Source organism: Callithrix jacchus, chromosome 1 (assembly GCF_049354715.1).
Source record: "Callithrix jacchus isolate 240 chromosome 1, calJac240_pri, whole genome shotgun sequence".
Taxonomy (NCBI): domain Eukaryota; kingdom Metazoa; phylum Chordata; class Mammalia; order Primates; family Cebidae; genus Callithrix; species Callithrix jacchus.
Genome location: NC_133502.1, coordinates 128,115,094 through 128,129,605, shown reverse-complemented (window position 1 = coordinate 128,129,605; position 14,512 = coordinate 128,115,094). Strand labels below are relative to the sequence as shown.

At 36.3% G+C, this 14,512-nt stretch overlaps 2 protein-coding genes across 8 annotated transcripts in view; both read right to left on the bottom strand.

The window, feature by feature from the left end:
* Nucleotides 1–510: 510 nt before the first annotated feature.
* LOC144579325 (uncharacterized) overlaps nt 511–14,512 on the bottom strand; it is a 48,168-nt gene continuing 34,166 nt past the window's right edge. For all 7 annotated transcript variants that reach the window (XR_013526685.1, XR_013526698.1, XR_013526690.1 and 4 more), the window contains 2 exons: nt 2,573–2,686; nt 511–1,048 (listed from right to left, as the gene is read on the bottom strand). The gene's annotated coding sequence lies outside the window, so the exon portion shown is untranslated. The remainder of the gene's footprint in view (nt 1,049–2,572; nt 2,687–14,512) is intronic.
* On the bottom strand, nt 3,873–8,574 carry LOC128928158 (interferon alpha-14-like). Its single transcript, XM_054256669.2, has one exon. It carries the CDS (start codon nt 8,112–8,114, stop codon nt 7,545–7,547), a length of 570 nt encoding a protein of 189 aa, XP_054112644.1. The 5' UTR covers nt 8,115–8,574; the 3' UTR covers nt 3,873–7,544.

Sequence of the window (14,512 nt, the reverse complement as noted above, 5' to 3'; positions counted from 1 at the left end):
CAGAGGGGTTCTTCTCCGTTGGTTATTTCCAGAATCTCAGGCCTGAGGCCTACTTTCCACAGGAACTGGATGCAAGGTACTACAACTCCTAAAGGAGTTGTAGGAGGAGAGGCTCTTGCTCCAAGCCTGCCATACAGTGTATGCCCTTTCAGGCAGGGATGCCACCGCCTAGGTCGTTGGTTCTTGTCCTGGTCTGTCTGTTTTCCCATGTACTGTTTCTGTTCTGTGACTGCTCTAGGCATTCCTCCTGCTACAAACTACTATATGGTTATATAGAAGGATTCTATAAATCAGCACTAAATGTGTCAATACAGCTCTGACTACAATACCTATATGATTATATCGAAACATTATTTAGAACTAAGTATGCTAGATGTAAGTTTTAAGTATGATTATATAAGCTAGATATATGTAAGCAGTAAGTAATACTTCAGGCACTAATTCTATAATATATGATTATGTATAAAAGATTATATAAAGGAAATAGCTGAGTAATAACACGATAAACTAAGATATTCTTCAGGCACTAATTGTGCCTGGGGTCTGGACAGTTCTCCTTCCCCGGTGCCCTTGGGGGGTGTTACCCACAATGAACAAACAGAATGAAACTATCAGTAAAGAGGTAGACAACATGTAAAGAAAACAAAAAAATTCTGAAGCAAAAAATGAAGTCACTGAAATAAGCACTAAATAATTTATTAGAAGGATTTAGAGGCACATTGGAGTAGACAGAAGAAAGAAATGGAGAACTTGAAGATAGGACCATGAAATTATCAAGTCTTAGAAACAAAAGAAAATGATTAAACAAAAGTGAATCAAGTCTAAAGGAACCATGGACACCATCCACTGAACTTTAATGGAATCCTCAGTGACCTGTGTCCCCAAATAATTCTAGTTTTTTCCTCATTGTTTAATCAAATCATGGTGTTTGAATATGTGTTTTAATGACAAAGTTTTCATTGGTCATTTCCTCTTACTTTCATCCAGATCACCAGGTAACAAATAGCTTGATATCCTCCAAATGGCATGGTCCTGCAGTCCTCTCAGTCTGAAAATTCATGAACATATGCTTTAGGATTTGTTTGTGTTGTTATTTTTCTGTAGCTGCCCACTAGGCTACCAATATATTACCAAAAATACTAAATCTATTTAGAAACATTGTTAATGATGTAATAAGAATGACTGAAGCAAGCATTTCTTCTTAATAAGACAAGAAAATCCATAATAGTCATCCAATATAGAAAAGAAAAAGTAAAATTTGTTTATGAAAAATGACTTGATCCTCTACAAAATTCTTCAGAATCTTTAAAAAATATGCTAGAATTTACTAGTCAGTTTATCTGAATCAATATATAAAAATCAAAAATATTTTTAAAGGAGCAATGAACAATCAGATATTTAATCTCTAGAATATTATTTCTAACATTATGAAGCATTTAAAATTCTTAGGAATAAGTTTATAGAAAGACATGTACATTGAAAACTAAAATATTGCTAAAAGAAAATAGATAAGACCTAAACAATGAAGAGATGTATTGAGCTTAAAGAGTTTTTAAGCTCTCAACATTATTGAGATTTAAAGACTCAATAATGTTAAGGTATCAATTATAATCACGCTCATCTATAGATTCAAATTGAGGAGGCAGAGGCTTGAAGGGTAACATATTGATGATAAAAGAGAACTATATAGAAAACTGAAGGTCGCAGAAGGAAAGAAGTGCAGAAATAAATGGAAGAACACGTCTTAGAGGAGCCACATTGGGAAGATCTTAAGCTTCCCAAAAAGGCCAATGAAGTTTTACTTTTTTTTTTTTTTTTTTTTTGCAGCAAAATTTATGCCAGCAAGAAAGGAGGCAAACAGAGGGATCAACATCTCATTAAAAAGAGGTTTAGGTCTACTGAAAAATCTTCCTATGGGAGAAACAGGATCCCATTTTAAATCTCTTATCAGATCTCAGCAAGAAAAAAAAGCCAATATTTCTAGCTTTTGAAACTGTTTTTTCTTTCCTTTTTCTCTTTTCTTTTAAAACAAAGGTATCTAACAAGTGACTCCAAACCAAAACCAATTCAGTCTTTTATGACTTAACCAAGGATACATAAGACATCTTCAAAGAAATGTAAAGATGCAACCCTCTCAGAAATCAGAGCCACTCCTAAAGATAGACAAAAGAAGGATTTAGACACTTTGAGAGCTAGCAAGAGTTGATATGTAAGCTTGCCATGGGAGCTCCCAACTTTTCATTTATTTTTTTTTTTTGGCCACCTGCACATCTGAAGTGTGTTGCACAGGCAGCAAGCCAAGCCAGGTTCTCAGGACACAATATGAGACAAACAGGGACACAATATCTGTGTTTGGAAGGGAAAGGATTAATAACAAATGTATACTTTATATCAAAATTTCACAAGAAGCACAATCCAAGCAAATAGTTTTCTCTTGCTATCCTGAAGTTGGAAAGAAGAAAACTGGAAATTTTTACCTTCCAACCTTGACTAGGCACTACAGGCAGAGATCCAGGAAAATAGACCTTGATACAAATTCTTACTTTTCTTTGCCATCTTTTGGCCAACTCACCTCGTCAGTAGGTGAGTCAGGTGCTTCAGCCATCCCATCCTCATCACCAGGACTATAGGAGCAGAAATGGTGTAATCTCTTTTCTTCCAATTATAAGGATCATACCTGACTTCCCTTTAGCAAAAGAAAGACACCAAAGCATATTTATTTCATCATAGTTTTATGTGACATGGGAGCCTTCAGAATGAAAACCCACAGTTACATGAAAAAAAGATTCGTTTTAATGTTTAAGTTCAGTGAAGAATGAGCAGCTATGTAAAAATGTGATTAGGCAAAAAGGGCATGATCTAATGCTAACAGACTGAGTAAGGAAACCCAACATGGGCTTTCTGGTCAGATTCTTCTTGACCTTTCTGTGCAGCCTTCCTTTCCCCCAGGCATGGGGCAGAGCTCTTTTTGGAATGGGGGTCTTATAAGCTACAATTGAACAAGATAGTTCAAAGAATTTCTTTAGGACCAGTTCTTCCACAGAAACTTAAGAGTGATATGTTTAGGTTTCATGGCTTACTTTGGAGAATGGAATCCTTGGGAAAGGGGATTTCTAGTTTATATGGCTAGCATCTAGAGATTGAAGAGTGAGAAACAGGAGGGGGAAAAAATCAAGAGAGAACATTTGCTTCTGAGACCATCACTTCTGAGTATTGTTTTTTTCTGAGCCCCAACACACGTGAAGAATGGGATTCAGAAAACAGAGAAGAGGAAGGGAATTGTGCTAGGTATGGGAATCAGCCAGTATATGTCATGCATATTTTACTTCGATTTAGGGAAATAACTTCTCTTCCATATATTTCATAAGCTATCATTTCCTGACAAATGTAAAAATTAATATTTCGATGTGAAGGGTGACTATTTTTCAGTTTTCTCCAGAATACTTCCAAGAATTCTGTTTTTTGGTGTCATGTTCTCAAAGGTAGTAGTTACTGAGTTTGAGGAGAGTGTTCATGATTTTGATATATATGTATAAAATAAGAAGATAACCACATATCTATAAAATGAGACAATGATAGAAATATATGCTTAATGCATCTAGATATTTCTAGGTATCTATGTATATGATGTTGATTGTGTAGTTTAAGGATAAGATTCAAGAGACCCCTGTGCTCTTCATCCCTGCTACCTCAGCAAGTCACACACACTTCCTGGGAAATACCTCCATGGAAACATGGTGCCAATTATAGGAATGTCTCTCAAATTCTACCAAAATTGATACATTTGAATAAACGGACCTCACTAGCTCTTAGAGAGAATAATAATAATATTCTTTTATATTCCTTAGCTTCTGTGGGATTTTTCCCTTTTGCTAACTAGGCACAGTTTTCATTGCTGAGTTGAGCTGTCAAGATTACTATCTAAAGTGACAATGAGAAAATGTTTTGATTAAAGTTTGAACTCTGTTATTAGGAATGAATCTGTGAAAATAAGATTGCCTTTTCAAGAGTTTAATGCACTAAATAAACATGATATTTTTGTGAATAGTATTAAGTTTCAATCCAAAGTGGCAGCTCTGTGTGTCCCCAGGAGTCCTAATGCATGTGGAAAGGCCGATTCTAGGGAGCATAGACTGGTCTGCCGGGAATGCAGTCTCTCTGTCCCTATAACTGGAAATCCCAAGTAGTCCATTCCCTGACTGCAGCCAGAAACTCATTCTCTTTGTAATAGACCAAGGGTAAGGAGATATGCTTATGTCCGCATGAGTATCTCTTCTGGCTAAGAAGTAGCCTTTTTGCAGCATGTGGAGAAATCCCCTGAACTGGAAGGATTTCTTCATAGATGAGAAACCTGCTCTCCAGTCTTGGTTGCTGCCCTGTCATACTTGGCCCCAGGGGACTCTTTTCCCCTGAGAGGTTTGCAGGAGCCTACACATGAACTGAATTCTGCTTTCTCTTTCCTTTTTGCTAAGCTACTGTTATGTCATATTCAATGGAGATTCTAGAAACCCTTCTTGCAGCTGTTTCTGTAAACCTAGAAGTTTTATCTCACTTCTGCTTTCTCCATGTGGCATTCTGCTCTTTAGGGAAGCTATCTGAAGCCAGAACCACAATGTAACAGAAAGCTTCTCTGTGTGAATGGGCAGGAAATTCAAGGGAATGAATGACCAGGGTACCACAGGGAATCCACCTTGGAAAGAAAGGAAACCCTGGTGATATGGAAGTGCCTCCTGGAACGCTGAGAGCCAGGGAGGGAATGTGCCAAGTGCCTGAATCAGTAAATAAACATCACATGTCTTCTGCACTTCAATCTATATGTTTATTCTCCTGTCTCAGGTATTTATACAAGCAAGCATTCCTTGACCACATATAAATAGGTCATTTCTTTGAAATTAGGAGTGACCATTTTTCAACCTCTCTATAGATGATAACAGAATCTAGTTTTTTTAGGCTGCCTCCATTGGCGGTCACTTAGTGATAAATAGAACACAGATCCTAAGAATTTTATAGAAAGATAAACAATGTCCTCATCTACAGCCATCTGAAGAAAAACAGGGAAACATCTATGATATTTTAACTTCTTACTTGATGGAAGATACTGTGGTAGGTGCTTAAAAATTCATGTTTTTTTAATACTCACAACTATATAAATATTTTGCACCCAATTTTTATGAGAGGAGTGAAGCTCAGAGAGATTAAATGGGTTGACCAACATCACACATACATCCAAGAAAAATGAAATTTCAATATCAAAGTCTTTAATGTAAATTATGCGTGATTTTGTCAGTTTTGTATCTGGATTTCTATTACAATTGTTAAGTCTCCTTGTACTCCTGAATTATACACAACTCTTTGGTACTTTCTGTTTCAGGTTGTATTTTTAGCTGGTTTGACTAATTTTTTTCCCTTAAGTATTGGGGAAGAGATTCTCTGATCCAGTTTCCCAATTTAATTTGTGAAGAAAGTTTGCCAGTTTATGTGCTTATGGTAATTTAGTTATTTTTGGATTAATGTAAGAGTGTAATATTCATAAAATGAGGAAAAATTACCAAAGAGTTCTTATCATATCTGGCTCTACCAGAGAATTGCAGTCAAATTGTAGTAAACCAGCATGACAATGGCACAAGCTAAATAACTTAATAAAGCCAGTAATTGCAGTAACCATTATATTGTCAATATTAATTGAATATTTAAATGAAAGATTGAAGTAGTTACCTATTCCTGCATAAAAAATTAACCAAAGTAGGCATCTTTCTCATATTCACAGTAGTATTAATTAAAACTGATAAAGTACTGTTGCAATTAAATATTCCGTAATTTAAAATAAATATATGAAATATATTAATGTCATTTTCCAGTACCTCAATTACATGAAATCTATTCAGAAAAATATACATTGTAAAAAGAAAAATTGTGCACAGAAAAAATAACCCGCATTCTTCTATTTCTTTCTCTACTTCAGGTCACTACCTTACCTTATTTACACTTCCACTTCTGTCTTCTTCTGTGTATTAATTTTATCCAACCAATCCTCACTAAGGGTGCCAGTGCCATCTATTTCCCAGTTAGTCAGCAGTTTCAAGCCACACGTTGGGCAAATCCACTAAATCCTCTTCTCAGTACGTTTATTTCCTTCTGTTTGTTTATTTTGAGATGTGGTCCCTCCTCCTCTATCTTCCAGGCCTGAGTGCAGTGTTGCGATCATGGCTTACTGCAGCCTTGAACTCCTAAGCTCAAGCATTTTTCTTTCTAAATACGCTTTCATTACCTTTTCCTCTAGTTGCCTTCTAGTGTGCAGCCATTCCACCTGTTTTCCTTTGTGGCTCTTCTCTCCCCTCTCTTTAAAAGTGAAAGGACGGGCCAGGCATGGTGGCTCACGCCTGTAATCCCAGCACTTTGGGAGGCCGAGGCGGGTGGATCACGAAGTCAGGAGATCGAGACCATCCTGGCCAACATGGTGAAACCCTGTCTCTACAAAATAAATACAAAAAAAATTAACCAGGCATGGTGGCACATGACTGTAATTCCAGCTACTTGGGAGGCTGAAACGGGAGAACCGTTTGAACCCAGGAGGCGGAGGTTGTGGTGAGCCGAGAATGCGCCATTGCACTCCAGCCTGGGTAACAAGCGAAACTCCGTCTCAGAAAAAAAAAAAAGTGAAAGGTCCTCATAATCACATTTAAACCCTTTTTTTCTCTCTACATTCTCTTCACACACTATTACCTTGAATTACTGGCTTCCCCTTATTACATATGAAACCCCAGCAATCACATTCCTTATAAATTACAAACATGTAAATAACTGGCAATGGACATTTTCTACTAGATGTATACTAATGAACTTAACGAGGATATCTCTGTGTTTTATTTCCTCACATACCTTAATCTACCTTCTGCAGAGTAGAAGTCTCTTCATACCATTTTCCATATTAAGTATGATTTCTGTTTTTAGTTTTTTATACAAAAATAATATACACAAGAGAGCAGAATTGTATTTGTTAGGTTCACCTTGTTATCTTGAGTACAACATACAACCTGCTTTACAGAAAGTTTATTTTTACATTTATTTGAATATAATGTTGATAAATAAATGAAGTGTACCATTTATTCTTTAATCAGGTTGCACAGTCAGGCTTGGAATTTCATTTTAAAGAATAAACAAGTACAAAAAATTTCCATAGTAAAAGTTCAAGGAAAAAACAAAATAAATTTACTAAATACAAAGAACATATTTTATTACATTCACCACAGTGCAAAGGTGCACATGATGTAATATGAACAAAACTAAGTTAAGTCTTATAAATAGTTAAATAAACAATATTCAAATAATATTTAAATAGATAATAGATCAGTCAGCATAGTCATCCGTAAGGGACTAGTGCATTAAGAGCTGAATACAATGTTGCTTAATACTCCTAAAAACGTTTGAAAAGATTGACATGGTGTCATGGTCAAAGGGGAAGCATGAGTCTTTGAAATGGAAGATCATAGAAAGGTGAGCTGGTGTGTTAGTCAATTAGAATCATTTCCACGTTGAACCAGGTTTCATTTCTTACTTCTTAAACCTTTTTGCAAGTTTGTTGATGAAGAAAAAGATCTCATTATTTCTGCTCTGACAACCTCCCAGGCACAAGCGCTGTATTTTTTCTCTTTCAGATAGAGAGTGATTCTTTGGAAATATTTCTTCACAGTCAGAGTAGAGTCCTCATTCAGCAGGGGAGTATCTGTCACCCCCACCTCCTGCATCACACAGGCTTCCAATTCATTCAGCTGCTGGTAAAGTTCAGTGCGGAATTTGTCTAGGAGGGTCTCATCCCAAGCAGCAGATGAGTCTTTTGTGCTGAAGAGGTTGAAGGTCTGCTGGATCATCTCATGGAGGACAAAAATGGCTCGAGCCTTCTGGAACTGGTTGCCATCAAACTCCTCCTGGGGAAATTCAAAGTCATGTCTGTCCTTCAGGCAGGAGAAAGGAGAGATTCTCCTCATTTGTGCCAGGAGCATCAAAGTTCTCCTGTTACCCAGGCTGTGGGTTTGAGGCAGATTACAGTCCAGAGAGCAGCTTGACTTGTAGCTGAGGACCATGAGGGCCATCAGTAAAGGAAAGGTCAAGGCCATTGTAGTTGTTGCAGATGCTGCTATTTTGGTTGAAATGGGTGAACCTGAACCTTAGGCTCCAGGCTCTCTGAAGACCTTGCTTTGTGCATAGCCTTAAATAGGGAACATACTATTTTCTACTTTCCAAATGCCCATGTTAGTTTCTATTTCTCTTTTTCCTTTCTTTACGCATTCTTTAAATGGGTTTGAAGTCTTTTTTCTCACCACATTTTTTTTCATTATTGCTTCCTTCCTCTCCAACCCCAGAGCCTTTTTAGAGACTTTTTTTTTCTGATGAAATCTCCCATTATATTTTAATCACATTTATACTGTGTATGTATTTATGTATCTTATGTATATCTGTATTCTGTACATTAAATAAAAAAGTATAGACTTAATATTTTTTATCATTATAAAGAATGGTAAAACAATGAAAATTAAATTAAAAGTCTATTGACATTTTACTTAACTTGATAACTATATTTTTAGAGCAACTTTTTTGAAAATAGATTTTTGAGGGTACATAATAGACATCTGTGTTTATGGGATATGTGACATATTTTGATATAGGCAGACAATGCATAATAATTACATTGGGGTGAATGGAGTATCTGATGCCTCAAGCATTTATTTATTTCCCTGTTACATATATCCCATTTCTACTATTTTGGTTATTTAAAAATATATAATAAATTGTCATTAACTGTAGTCATCCTATTGTGCTATCAAATACTAAATCATATTCATTTTTTCTAACTATATTTTTGTGCCCATTAACCAACCCCGTTTAACCCTCTTATGATCCAGGCAATCCCACTACTGGGTATTTATCCAAAGGAAATGAAATCAGTTTGTCAATGAGATATCTACACTCCCATGTTTATTGCAGCACTATTCACAACGGTTACTATTTGGAAGCAATTTAGTTGTCTAACAGACGACTAGATAAAGCAAGTATGGCACTTATCCACATTGGAGTACTACTTAGCCATAAAAAAGAATGAGATCCTATCATTTGCAACAACATGGATGGAGCTGGAGGACATTATGTTCATTGAACAACATTAAATCCATTGATTTGCACATGCTTAACCACATTTGCATCTCTAGGATAAATTCCACTTGGTCATGATGAATGATCTTTTTTTTTTTCCTTTTTTTTTTTGAGATGGAGTTTCGCTCTTTTTACCCAGACTGGAGTGCAATGGCATGATCTCGGCTCACCGCAACCTCCGCCGATGAATGATCTTTTTAATGTGTTCTTGCATTCAGTTTGCTAACTTGTTGTTGAGGATTTCTGTGTCAATGTTCATTAGAGATAATGGCCTGTAGTTTTTCTCTTTTTTATAAATGTGTCTTTTTCTGGTTTTGGTATCAGAGTAATATTGGCCTCATAGAATGAATTTGGAAAGATTCTGTCCAGTATTTTTAAAAATAATTTGAGTTGGATTGGTATTAGTTCTTTAAATATTTGGCAAAACTCAGCAGTGAAGCCATCAGATCCTGGGTTCTTTGCTGGGAGACTTTTTAGTATTGCTTCTGCCCCATTACTTATTATTGTTCTGTTCACACTTCATATCTCTTCACACTTCAGTGAAGAAATACAAAAACCTTGAAGAAATACAAGAAACAATTCTTGTGTGTCTTCTAGAACCATTCTTGTATTTCTTCATGGTTTTTGTATTTCTTCATGAAACTGTGAAGAAATACAATACCTGAACAGACCAATATGTTGTATTTTTTTTTAGGAATTTATCTATTTTGTTTAGGCTTTCCAGTTTATTGGCATATAGTTCCTTATAATATCCTCTAATGATTCTTTGATTTTCTGTGGTGTTGGTTGTGCTGTCTCCTCTTTCATCTGTGATTGTATTTATCTGGGACTTCTTTTTTTCTTAGTCTGTGGTAAGAGAAGACATTTAATATTATTTTACTTTTTTTCTATATTTTAAGATTTGTTTTGTGACCTAGCATTTGGTATACCCTTGAGAATTATCCATGTGTCGAGGAGAAGAATGTGTATCTGTAGCTGTTGGATGAAATGTTCTGTAAATATCTATTAGGTACATTTGGTCTATAGTGTAGATGAAATTCAATGTTTGTTAATTTTCTGTCTGGGTGATCTGTCCAATGCTGAAAGTGCAGTGTTGCAGTCTCCAGTTACTATCGTATTGGGGTCTATCTCTCTTTTTAGTTCTAATGATATTTGTATACCTGAGTGCTCCAGTGTTGGTAATATTTATTTATTATATATGCTCTTGCGGAATGGACCCCTTTATCATAATATAATGACCTTCTTTCTCTCTTTTCATAGTTTCTGTCTTGCAATCCATTTTGTCTGATACAAGTGTAGCTTCTAATTTTTTTGTTTGTTTGTTCCCATAGGTACAGAATGTTTTTTCCCCTTTATTTTCAGTCTATTTGTGTCTTTATAGGTGAAGTATATTTCTTGTAGGCAATGGATTATTGCCTCTAGGAGTTTTTGTTTTGTTTTGTTTTGCTTTGTTTTGTTGAGTTAGTCTTGCTCTGTCACCCAGGCTGGAGTGCAGTGGCTCAGTCCAGCTCGGATCACTAGAATCTCCACCTCTCAGGTCCAAACTTTTCTTATGACTCAGCCTATGAAGTTGCTGGGACCACAGGTATGTGCTACCACGTTCAGCTAATTTTTTGTATTTTTAGTAGAGATGGAGTTGTGCCATGTTGGCCAGGCTGGTCTCGAACTCCTTGGCTCAAGTGATCCACCTGCCGTGGTCTCCCAAAGTGCTGGAATTATGGACACAAGCCACCACACACACCTGGGGGTATTTTTTGTTTGTTTGTTTTTTAAAATACATTAAGCCACTCCATGTCTTTTGATTGGAGACTTTAGCACATTTACATTCAATGTTATTCTTTATGAGGACTTATTCCTGTCATTTTGTTATTTGTTTTCTGATTATTTGATGGTCTTCTCTTCTTCCTTTCTTCATTTTTGTCTTTCTTTTACTATGGGTGATTTTCTCTGGTGTGTGTTTTAATTTCTCCTTTTTATTTTGTGTGTGTTTGTTGTATGTTTTAGATTTGAGATTACATTGAGGCTTGCAGATAGTCTTTTAACCGATTATTTTAAACTGATAACACTGATTGCATAAACAAGCAAAAGAAAACAAAATCTCAAACTTCATCTCCCCACTTTTTAACTTTTTGTTGTTTCTATTTATCTTATTATATTGTGGATATCTTGAAAAGTCATTATAGTTATTATTTTTGATTGATTAATCTTTACCTGTTTCTACATAAGACATGAGTGGTTTACACAGCACAGTTGCAGTGTTATAATAGTCTGTGTTTTTCTTTTTTTTTTTTTTTTTGAGATTGAGTTTCGCTCTTGTTACCCAGGCTGGAGTGCAATGGTGCGATCTCGGCTCACCGCAACCTCGCCTCCTGGGTTCAGGCAATTCTCCTGCCTCAACCTCCTGAGTAGCTGGGATTACAGGCACTGCCACCATGCCCAGCTAATTTTTTTTTTTTTTGTATTTTTAGTAGAGACGGGGTTTCACCATATTCACCAGGATGGTCTTGATCTCTTGACCTCGTGATCCACCCTCCTCGGCCTCCCAAAGTGCTGGGATTACAGGAGTGAGCCACCGCGCCCAGCCAATAGTCTGTGTTTTTCTTTGTACTTATTATGACCACTGGCCACGTGCTGCTTTATTGATTTTTTTTTTAACAGTAATTCACTGATGGTAATTCTCCATTTCCTGTCTCTCTGCTGAGGGCACTGGTGATGCTTTGCTGTTGCCACTCCTGTTCCTGTGGTTGGAACACATCCTGATTACTGCTGACGGCAATCATCACCTGCTCCGCTCTGTTCCACTCTATCCTTCCCATTTCACTCATCAGGATATGTCATTTTCTAGTTTCCCAATCATTTTCTACAGTCATGTAAGTTGGAAGCATAAGCATCCTCTCTTTTCAACCCACAAGAGCCACTAGCTCTGTTTTCTACAGGAGTCACTGAAATAATTGTAAGAAACTCACCCTCTGGACCTTGTGAACTTATGGTGAGAATTAACTGAGCAATGTACATGAGCCACCTGGGTGATTATTTTATACCAGTAATTATTAGAATTTTTTATTTTGTTGATCACATTTCAGACTCTCAAAATAACTACCAAATGTTAATTTTATTTTGCCAACTATATAAAATAGTCAAGATATTTTCTTGTCATTTTGTGAACACATCACATTTGTAGGTGAGGCACAAATTGGTGAAAATACTGGATAATTCGTAATCAATTTGAGAATTGTAGGAGACCATAAGAAACATCAGTGTTTTATAAGTAAAGTGTAGGCCTTTCTAGAAAATATGTGATGGTTCAATACATGCAATTTCCACAGGCATGTAATGCTGTTGGTGAGGAGGTGGAGTTTGAAGTCTGACAAGGGTTTCAAAATGTAGATTTGCCTTTTATTTACTAGATTGTTTTAGTTACATATACTCCATTAGCATGTGGTTTTTTTGGTAAATGAGATTATGGTGGGGTATTAAATGAATCCTTCAGAAAGGAGAGAATAATTTGTAGTTGTCATCACCACCACCATCATCATCATCATCATTTTTGATAAAGACTGGAAGAAGCCTATGTGATTTGTCTGTCAGGCCCTTGGTAGTCAGGATCAGAGCAACACCGAAATATTTAATTAGTAATCAATTCAGGATTAATGTGCCATAAGAAAATAAAGGCAACATCAAGGAATGTGTTCTCTATCCTCAAACAAATGCAAAGAATAAACACTATTTTAATGAAACCTTGCCATATAACCATGATAACCTGAGATCTCTTCATCATTACATCATTCATGTAGCACCTATGATACATTAGATTGTGACCCAATATTTCAAGTATAAATCATATATAACAGAGTTAAAATCATCAAGTATAATTATTAACCCTTTCTCTAAAAGAGGATCTAATATCTGTACTCACAGGTAAAATAACAGACATTGAATCAAGGAGAGGAGGAAAATGTTGGCCTCAATTTGGCCCCAGTTAAGAAAAGCACAAGGGTATAAATGAGAGAAAGAAATTCACAAGAAGTAGGAGGAGACTACAAGAAAGAATATGCAGGTGTTTTGGGGGGAATAGGCATTTGCTTAGAAGGAGCTACCATGATAAAAATGATTCATGGAGTAAATGGTTAAAGAGCACTTAATTTTTATGTCTGTTTGCTTTAGCGACAAGTCTCGCTGTGTTGCCCAGGCTGGAGTGCAGTGGTGTGATCACAGTGCATTGCAGTCTTGAACTGCTCGGCTCATCCTCCTGCCTCAGCCTCTCCAGTAGCTGGCACAGGTCCATGCCACTGTGCCCAGCTCAAAAGAGCATTTTGAAATGTTTTTATAATTACATAAGTTTTATATATATTTGGCATTGATATATTTAAATATATGAAAATTGTTCACATTTCAATCACTTCAAAAAATGTAAAACATCCTTGGTCATTAAGGAATTCTTCCCCAATTCCAGTGCCCTCACAAGAGCTAACTGCTATAAAGAATTTGGTAACAATTGAGAATTTTCATTTATACAGCCTGGGTTGTTAACTAGCAAAAAGGGTCTCAACGTCTGAGTGGGTCTTAGAGCAAAGCTGTGAAGAGTCACTTACTTTGTGATCAGAAGCCTGGATGAGTTCAGAGGGAACATTTTGAATCTCCCTTATAAAATGAGTTCTTCATAAGGACTGGGTAGAAAATAAGAGTTCTAAGGTTGTAAACGTTCTGTTAGACAAAGAGAGAACGACAGAAAGAGAGAGAGAGAGAGAAGAAAGCTCCCTCCTTTTGCACAGAAACATTTAACTCTCTCAGATATTTTTTTTCCTTCAGGATCTACTTGAAAAAATAAATGTTTGAAGCAAGGAAAACATCAAGATGACTAAACATTAATGTCTCTGGCCATATTAATTAGATTAGATATGCACATGTTCGGGACTTTTGAAGATGTGTGTGTAAGTGTGTGCACACAATGTGCACCTCTATGTCTGATTAACATGTCCAGAGACATTAATGTCTAGTCATCTTTGTGTTGATAACCTACTATTACAGCATCTCATCATGTTTAGGTGAGCTTAGTTAGAGGGGAACAGCAGGAAAATAACTAATATATAATTTTTCTCCAAATATATACATAAAATCTATTTCTAAAATCAGTTTCAGTCTCCTTTCCAAATAGGACACAGGCATTTGAACAAGACTGCTAATCTGAAGCACTCATATAATGAGAGAAAGTAGCTTCTGTATGGGGGCTCTGTTTTCTGGCTGAGGTGTTGGTTCCCCAGGGTGGCAAGTTCAAGTGTTTAGCAAAAAAATAGCATCACAGAATGGCCGGTCTTTCCAGGTCTTATCAGGTCAAGATTAGCAAGATTTGTTTGGTTGTTTGTTG